This window comes from Suillus clintonianus, assembly GCF_016758775.1.
Source record: "Suillus clintonianus strain FC179 chromosome Unknown DEU56scaffold_102, whole genome shotgun sequence".
NCBI classification, from domain to species: domain Eukaryota; kingdom Fungi; phylum Basidiomycota; class Agaricomycetes; order Boletales; family Suillaceae; genus Suillus; species Suillus clintonianus.
Window position 1 is genome coordinate 113092 of NW_024539326.1, and position 7764 is coordinate 120855.

Genomic DNA, 7764 nt, shown 5'->3' on the forward strand with positions numbered 1-7764 from the left:
GTCGACCAGTAACATCTTAAGTGCGATGTGCCATCGGGTGGCATTCGCAGCTCCTCCAATTTACTCAATTCTATATCGAGTCCTCTGCTTTTTTTGGGGAAGCACGTGGTGGATACGAGGCGCGCAAAATGAATTCCCAACTGGCAACAGCGCCCACCGTGAGCATCGACTAATAGTTCAATACACAGCAGCTGGGAAAACCTTTCTACGCAACATATTACTTCCTCACATCGGACCTGAACCCGTCATTCCTCCGCGAATCTCCCCATAACAAAGAGCGCGGAACGAAGGTTTACGACAAGTTGGTAGTCGGCAAACGCGAGGCAAGGGACGCTGTTACTGTGTTCACAGATCAAGCGAGCGGCACCAAGGATTTAATTGGGCTACTCAGGATCGAGTTCTCAGCTGCTGATGCGTTGATCGTTAGTCGGAGTTCTGCAGCCTGCAGGGGTGCCGGTGTACTACGTAGTTCTGGGCGTCGTTGTAGTAACTGGCTCAGGCTCACACAAGATATTGAGTCTCGACGGCATCCCGTACCCAGGTTACCCTACGAACAGCGGATGAAGACCTCGACTCCGTCACTCCAATTGGCATCGACTGCATGATAGATTCAGTGTGGTACATTTCGCATCTCAAGCGTTGAGGGTGCTCGCTGGCAGCTAGGTTGAAGAACGGCGAGTCGGGCTTCCGAGTTATGCGGTCATTGACGGTGCTTCTGACTTCTTTCCCCCATATCGATATCTTGAGCTAGAATTACCTGTCACCACCGCAGTGACCGCACCAACTCCACGATACATATCGAAAATGCTGCGCACACCACGACCAACATGTGTGGGACAGATGAAGTACTCAGTACTGGATCGCATTGTCATGATGGACTTATCCATGTACACAGTACATATGGATAAACCAATCATGCGAGAATTCATATCCATGGTACTCAACATGAGGCTGCTTATCCAGGCGGGAGTGTGAAGTGCCGTCGTCTCGTGGAGACGCCTTGGTGCGGGGTGGGTGCGCTGATCGGCGGCATCGCCGATCCGATCACTTTCGCAATTATCTTCAAGGTCCAGAATCACTTCATCATGATGTGACAACACTTACTTTGCTTCAACTATGGCAGGAACTTCCAAACGGACACCATCCCTCGATTTCACTTCGGCGATCCAAACACTGGATGGTGGTATATCTAGCACGAATGTCATCACGGTCATACGTCCACCAAATTCCCTGCTCCCTCACATCCATCCTCTAACAGTATGACCCAAGTTTCAGACGACCCTAGTGATTGGCCGGTCATCAACTCTTGGCGTATTTCCAGCTATTTTATAGGTGTGAAGAGCAGTCAAATGTTGATGCTGATCTCTCGATCTAACCTTGACTGTGGTTTCGCAGTTGCCGCTGGCGTTGGAGTCGTGTATGATTGGGGTGAGTTTGATAACATTAGAGAATTGCTCGTTTGCCTACAAGTGTTTCCAGCCCTTACCTTCGGACAAGAGGTATGTTGATGCTATGACCGGAGCAGCCATCTTGCTAAGAATAGTTTTCTAGGTCGAACTGGTCTGGGTGAGCAGAGTTCCATGTCAGAAGAACAACATTGATTTGCGACAGAGGCAACGTTGGTCTCTTATGACCATTTTGTACCTGAGTGTATGTAGCTTGCCCGTTGTGTGAAGTTGTGCTGACTTGAAAATATCCTAGGTGCGCTATCTTGGAGTATTATATGTCATGTATGTTCAGAAGGCCAAACAACCGGTGTTGTGCTAATGAATCTCACACTCAGCCTAGACATACTGAGTATGTCTTCTCGCATTCACCTTGTTTTTTTCTTCTTACCTGTGGCATACAGTGAATGTTCCTGCGCTCTTGTTGACAGATGCAGTGAGTCTTCTGCACCGATGCCTGCTATTCCTCTGTAATCAACCGTGACACCCTGTAGGGGTGAGTGTCATTCTTGACAAGCTTCTTCGTTCGTGGCACTGACTGCCACAGATGTGAGTCTGTCTGGAGTGTGTGATCTACCCGAGGCCCATCACTAACTGCATTCCTCAGGCCGGGCGCTGTACACCATATGGAATTGGACGAATGTTGTGGCATCTGCAATGCTGTGTGGTGAGCTGTGTAGTTGCAAGACCTATGATATTGACTTGACTGAAACACATTGCAGTCATCATGATCGCTCGGTTACATGCCATGTATCAACGATCCAAAGTGATCCTGATACTTCTCATCGTCGCATGCTTGGCTGTCAATATTTTCGACGTGGTGGTCGGCGTAACGACAACGGGTGATATTTCAGGGGGTACACTTGATTGTAAATGAAAAACGTGCATGGGGCTGATTGATGAATACCAGAGGAACTCATTCTCTCCGGCACCTATCAGTGCACGATTCACTATGCGGGAAATGTCCTACTTCTGAGTTCCGTTACTTGGATACTCGGCACTGTCTGGGAGGTCCTCGCACTATGTCTCGCAGTCTGGATTGCTGTTAAACACTTCCGTGAGCTGCGACAACATTCAACAGGAGGGATTATGGGGGACTGTTTCACGGTGTTGATAAAATCCCACGTCCTTTACTTCGCGAGGTAAGCTCATATTGTGAACATCGTTCCCTTTTCCTCTGAATGATTGAACGTGGTAGTTATGTTGCTGTGTCTTGCTTCAGCCTGGTGCTGTTTTTGTCTCCAGCGATCTTATTTGTATGGCAATATTTCACTACTCTGCATGCGACCACGGTTCATCATTTCTATAGGATCTATTTTCCCTGGAAGATCAAATTATTTTTGGATTTCTCGATATTTTGCAAGTCATACAGTCCTTTGTGCTGGGACCACGCCTCATCCTTGGCATTCGAGAATATAACGCTCAGCTCGTGGCCGACTCTGACGCGGCGACCGGCATGACTTCAATCGCTTTTCAGGAGCGCGTACATATATCGACTGGCAGTGGTGTGTAGCACGGGGAGGGAGGAAGTATGGACATACTGCGCTGTCTCCTCATTGTTGCTTGCAGCCATGCTGTGAAGTTGAGGACGATTTAGTAAAAAGAGCGGTGCATCACTATCTGGGGTTATTTACATAACGCCCCAAGTCCACTTTACAACATGCTTGCCCAAAATTTCTGCAGCCAATCACGAGTAAGCCAGGGGATGCCAGAAGGGAGCACAATGCCAGAAGGGAGCACCTTTAAATGAACACCATCTGATCGAATAATCTCCTCTACGAAACTTCTCTGATCCAACACCTTTATCTTCCCCATGAAATCGGGAATACAGCCGTGGTGGTCCCTTAGCAGGGATGCAGGCAATGTCAACAGCTCGACGTGCACGCCGTTCACCAGCCCGATGCCAACGAGGGGTTCGATAGCAATCAAGTACGGCAATGAGACAATTTGAAGGCTTTTGAAAGAAGCCCATGGAGTGACCTCCATCCACGGAGGCATGCGGTAGGATGATGCGCTCGACCGGAGGATGGATGTGGTGGTTGAGAGGTGAGAGATTGATTCCAGGAATGCAGATCCCTGGGGAGTGTCCGTGAGGCGCCCCCACCGTGCGCCGCTGGTGAAGGGCTCATGCGACTCGGACAGGATCAGGGTTTGGGTGTTCCAGGGAGGTGGAGAATGTTCGTTGTTGGCATGTGTGGCTGCACGGGACTTCCATGCATGTTCCAGACATCCTTCAAGAAGGTCCATACTTGTCCAGTCAATGGCAATGGATGGTGCAGCGAGTAGCACCGGAGAGAGGAGGCTGATGGAAAGCGGATGCTCAATCTGTGTATAGGCCCATGCGATGTGGCGCAAGCAAGCTGGTGAGAGATCGCGGCCACCATGGGGTCCCATCCAGATCTTGTGCACATGGGGAATGTAGTCGAAACGGAGGTGGTTTGCTTTCTCCGCGTACATTTTTTGCATATGTAGAGCATGCACGAACACTCTCACTGTGTCATCGTCTTTAAGCAGTATTGTATGGAGGAGTTCTGGAAGTACCGCCCGCCTGACAGCTCTGGAGAAATGACAGAGGGCGCGTGCATTAGAATATGGACTTTTAGAGTAATATGGAGCAGTCTGATCAAAGGTGGGTTGGACGTAATATCTGAGGATGACGAGGACAAGCTCAACTGGGAGGTAACTAAATGGAAATGTGGTAATAGGCTTCATGACATGCGAGTAAGATGCGAAGCTGGTTTGAAGGAACCCTGCCTTTAATACTTGCCTCATGAATTGTGGACCGGTCGGAGCGTAAACAAGGGCCACCGGCCACACAAGGCCACAATCACCACATCACATGATCCATTACTGAGTTGATGTATTCCTGGGCAAATTCCACTGTCCTTGAGCAATCTGAAAATCAAACACTCAGTAACACAGCCTTGGTGGCCGCCGGCTCGAACGCCAATAACCTCAATACCTACGTTTTTTTTCCCCGACCGATCCACGCATACCCACCACCCCCCCATCCAAAGTCACACCCAAGGTTAAGTCGATAAGGACCTCTGGGGGACCACCCCCTCCCCCCCTCATGTTCGGCATTTCCCGAGCGGGTACCTCTTGAGGTAAATAGATGAGGACGTACGATTGGCATTGACAACCAAGCACAACGTTGCGCCACATGCGAGTGAAATTTAACCCTAACCCTGTGCAACGACTCGGCGTGAGACCGGCAATTTGGTGAACGCTCGGATATTCATAATAATCACTGACATCTTCCTCAGAACATCATGCCAGTCATGGTGGTACTGTCTTTCTCATGGTATTTATTTATTTTGTGTTGCGAAGTGGATTTCACGCAGACACAGAGGTCTTGGCAAAGATTTCCTCGTAGCGTGATTTTTTCTTTGCCTCACACTTTTCACGTGATATGTTTGTCGACACATGAGCCAGAGCCAGCAACTACCCATCCTGACATGATCTTACTACCAATATTGTTCTAACTTCTCTAACATGCCTCGTTCACGAAACGCGAGTGACATCAGCGACTTGAGTGAGACCATCAGCGAACCTGAATCCGTCATCAGCTTCAACGAGAACGTGTATTTCAACATGCAAAACGCTGCCGTGTCCACTACGACTTACGTGGGACAGGCTCGACAAACAATAGAGCAACTAGCGACGAATCAATGTAGATGGATCAAAACTCCACCAAGCGTGGACGACGTGGACGCATCCAGGGTTCTAGACGCAATGCTGAGGAACGCTCACGGGACCGGCGGCGAAACCTCCGAGCGTTATACTGCCTGTGCTATTTGCGCATGCCCTGAGATCCATGACCAAGTCAACCTCGCGAGGACTTGGTTCATGTATCTGCTATGGCCATGTAAGTTGGAACTTTGAAATATCTGCCGCGGACACTAACACGATTTTTCACTGGTAGTCATAGCCGGAACCCGCCAACTATCGGACTTGATTTCCGATCAAGCCACGCCGACTATTGAGGACACCTATGGCAGCCTTGTAAGCGCCAGTTCAGAACGGCGCAGCAGATTCAGGACAGATGTACGTCCTACCAGTTAAACAGCGGCTTTGGTGTTAACTTCCAACAGGTTAATCGACGGGACGGTTATAGATGCGTTGTTTCAGGTCTCTGGGATGGACCACACGTGCCTGCCAGTGTTAATCAGGGTTTTGTAACCTTGATAGGAGCGCACATCCTGAAACGGGCTGTCGGGGTTTTCACCATGGACCGGGTAAGGATTTCTCTACTGGGTTATCATTAATTCTGACACTTAAGTTGGATTATGTAGGCACATACCGCGGCTGCAACGTGGAATATCATTCGGCATTACTCAGGAATGTCCGAAGAAACTATTCAAAACATGGAAAGGCTTGTAGACGACCCTTCCAATGGCATAATGCTTGGACATGACCTCTACAATATGTTTGACAAGTTGAAAATATACCTGGAGCAGACGGAGGTGAGCCCGCAGTCTTGCATCCTCGCAACGCATTGATCAGCGCTCCAGCGAGAAAACGAGTATGTAGTCAGGGAGGTTGGGGGCAGGGCGTGGATACACCCTCGTGACCTCCTCGGTAAAACTATCACATTCCGGAATCACGATGCCCCTACACGAAACTTGCCATTACCTAACCCTCATTTGATCGCACTACACGCAGGCATCTCCCGAATATTACATATGAGCGGCGCGTCCGAGGTATTCGCACAGATCTTGGACAAATATGATGAGGCAGCAGGAGGCAATGTCAGAAATCTAAAAAGCAATGGAGATCCGGTGCATCAACTATCTTCAATGATGTCTGCCCTGTTTATAGGCGCTTCATTGATTACTTAGTGTCTCGCAATCATGTGGAGTTCGGTGCATTAATTTTATCAATGTAAGTTTGAAAGTGCATACCCACATCTCTTTAAGTTTTCATCTCACGCCTAAGGTGCCCTAGCGAGTCAGACTGGCACTATCCCAAAGATACAACTACAGCAATATTGGAACGGTTTCTGGTACTCTGTTATTAGTCGGACCTTACTCGATTCTTTCGTCTATACTAGGCCTTCATGCGAAAGTCACATCCGCACATCAATGACTTTCCCGTTTGGCGCTGAGTCAGCAAGCATGGGTGGCAGTTACCGAATAGTCCGGACTTTACCGAGCCACATAAATTTGCGTCGAACTGCAGTTTTTTATTCTCCCAACTTCGCCGATTCCTTATCACTCTTCCACTTCAACTCATGAGGAAGGGACATTATTCTTCGGCGCAGAAGGATTTCAGCTTCGCTTTCGCTAGCAGCGCTATGCCTTTTGTTTTGTACATTTGGCGATGATGGTCTTCTAGATAGTGGTGAAAGCTACAAACTACGAATTTATAAACCCATTTATGTTACACCCAGGCAGCCGTGATTCGTTCGTTGCGATCCTTATCGCCTGTCATGGCATGGGATATGTGCTAGCTGGACTGGTACATCATGCTTTCGAGGACTGCCTGCCAGAAACTCCTCATTCAGTTGTCAGACATGGAATCAGAACGTACGCAGTGACGGTAAATTTCAGACACGCAGATCGATATCGGAGGCAAACTATGTATTTGTCTGTTCTACTAGACTCACGTCTAATGCAAATCTACCCACTGAACTGCCTCCAAAGTAGACGACGATTGAGTACACACTATCTCGTCCCGCTCATGTTTCACCCGGCTTCCTGTTTATCATCGATATCTGCCTAGATGCCAACGACCTCGAAGCATTCCAGTCCCTCGCTGCGTATGGAACGACATGTAGACTTCTTTGCTGATATCAGCCCGTTGACAGTTTTCGTGTCACACCAAGTGAGTTTGAATGCTGCTCTGTTCTCCCTTGCTCACTATTTCCTCCGGTTGTTGAGAGGTCTGTAACGACCGCTGGCATCTCGCTCTCGAGCTGGTCGCCAAGGATTTCGCGACAGAGCCTAGTGATGAGAAATTGCGCAAGGCTGGGCACCTGATGGAGCACAGTCCGGAGTCTGGACTCGAGAGAGGCAAGTTATGCGACTTGTTCATTTATTTGCGTTCCCATCCACATCCCATCCCTACCCTAACCACGACATTTATTATAGATCAAGACATCGACTCTAAATCGTACCCGTTCAAGAGATTATGATGTAGGCAAGCACCTCGCAGGCTACACAACTCCCCCGCCACACATTCAAAACATTGATACGCCGGTTGCTGGATGCATGATGGATTTAGTGCAGTGCACTTTGCAAACTCGCCTCAGTTTTCATCGATGTCATCAGTCGCCCTAGGCCAACCCTAGACCCTTAATCATATCTTTCGCATTTAC

At 48.8% G+C, this 7764-nt stretch overlaps 3 protein-coding genes across 3 annotated transcripts; 2 read left to right on the forward strand and 1 right to left on the reverse strand.

Annotated features, from left to right (window-relative positions):
* Positions 1-57: 57 nt before the first annotated feature.
* On the forward strand, positions 58-793 carry DEU56DRAFT_904083 (uncharacterized protein). Its single transcript, XM_041356662.1, is given in 4 exon segments — positions 58-158; positions 189-422; positions 442-709; positions 773-793. 3 exon segments carry the CDS (start codon positions 129-131, stop codon positions 562-564), a joined length of 387 nt encoding a protein of 128 aa, XP_041203873.1. The 5' UTR covers positions 58-128; the 3' UTR covers positions 565-709; positions 773-793.
* Positions 794-2903: 2110 nt separating this feature from the next.
* DEU56DRAFT_828595 (uncharacterized protein) lies at positions 2904-4453 on the reverse strand. Its single transcript, XM_041354430.1, has 4 exons — positions 4413-4453; positions 4373-4374; positions 3186-4340; positions 2904-3122 (listed from the first exon to the last, which is right to left on the reverse strand). The coding sequence occupies exons 3-4, from the start codon at positions 4215-4217 to the stop codon at positions 3099-3101; spliced, it is 1056 nt and encodes a 351-aa protein (XP_041203874.1). The 5' UTR covers positions 4218-4340; positions 4373-4374; positions 4413-4453; the 3' UTR covers positions 2904-3098.
* Positions 4454-4912: 459 nt separating this feature from the next.
* DEU56DRAFT_828604 (uncharacterized protein) lies at positions 4913-6351 on the forward strand. Its single transcript, XM_041354431.1, has 5 exons — positions 4913-5313; positions 5371-5492; positions 5540-5683; positions 5741-5922; positions 5962-6351. The coding sequence occupies exons 1-5, from the start codon at positions 4941-4943 to the stop codon at positions 6284-6286; spliced, it is 1146 nt and encodes a 381-aa protein (XP_041203875.1). The 5' UTR covers positions 4913-4940; the 3' UTR covers positions 6287-6351.
* The last annotated feature ends 1413 nt before the right edge of the window (positions 6352-7764 follow it).

What these genes read in the sequence shown, in the direction of transcription:
- DEU56DRAFT_904083 (XM_041356662.1), top strand. Translation starts at nt 129, where the DNA reads ATGAATTCCCAACTGGCAACAGCGCCCACC. An exon ending in AACTGGCAACAGCGCCCACC is followed by an intron (nt 159 to 188) that starts GTGAGCATCGAC and finishes TTCAATACACAG; the next exon opens with CAGCTGGGAAAACCTTTCTA.
- DEU56DRAFT_828595 (XM_041354430.1), bottom strand. Translation starts at nt 4,217, where the DNA reads ATGAGGCAAGTATTAAAGGCAGGGTTCCTTCAAACCAGCTTCGCATCT. An exon ending in CAGATGGTGTTCATTTAAAG is followed by an intron (nt 3,123 to 3,185) that starts GTGCTCCCTTCT and finishes GATTGGCTGCAG; the next exon opens with AAATTTTGGGCAAGCATGTT.
- DEU56DRAFT_828604 (XM_041354431.1), top strand. Translation starts at nt 4,941, where the DNA reads ATGCCTCGTTCACGAAACGCGAGTGACATCAGCGACTTGAGTGAGACC. An exon ending in GCAGCAGATTCAGGACAGAT is followed by an intron (nt 5,493 to 5,539) that starts GTACGTCCTACC and finishes AACTTCCAACAG; the next exon opens with GTTAATCGACGGGACGGTTA. An exon ending in CAGACGGAGGTGAGCCCGCA is followed by an intron (nt 5,923 to 5,961) that starts GTCTTGCATCCT and finishes AGCGCTCCAGCG; the next exon opens with AGAAAACGAGTATGTAGTCA.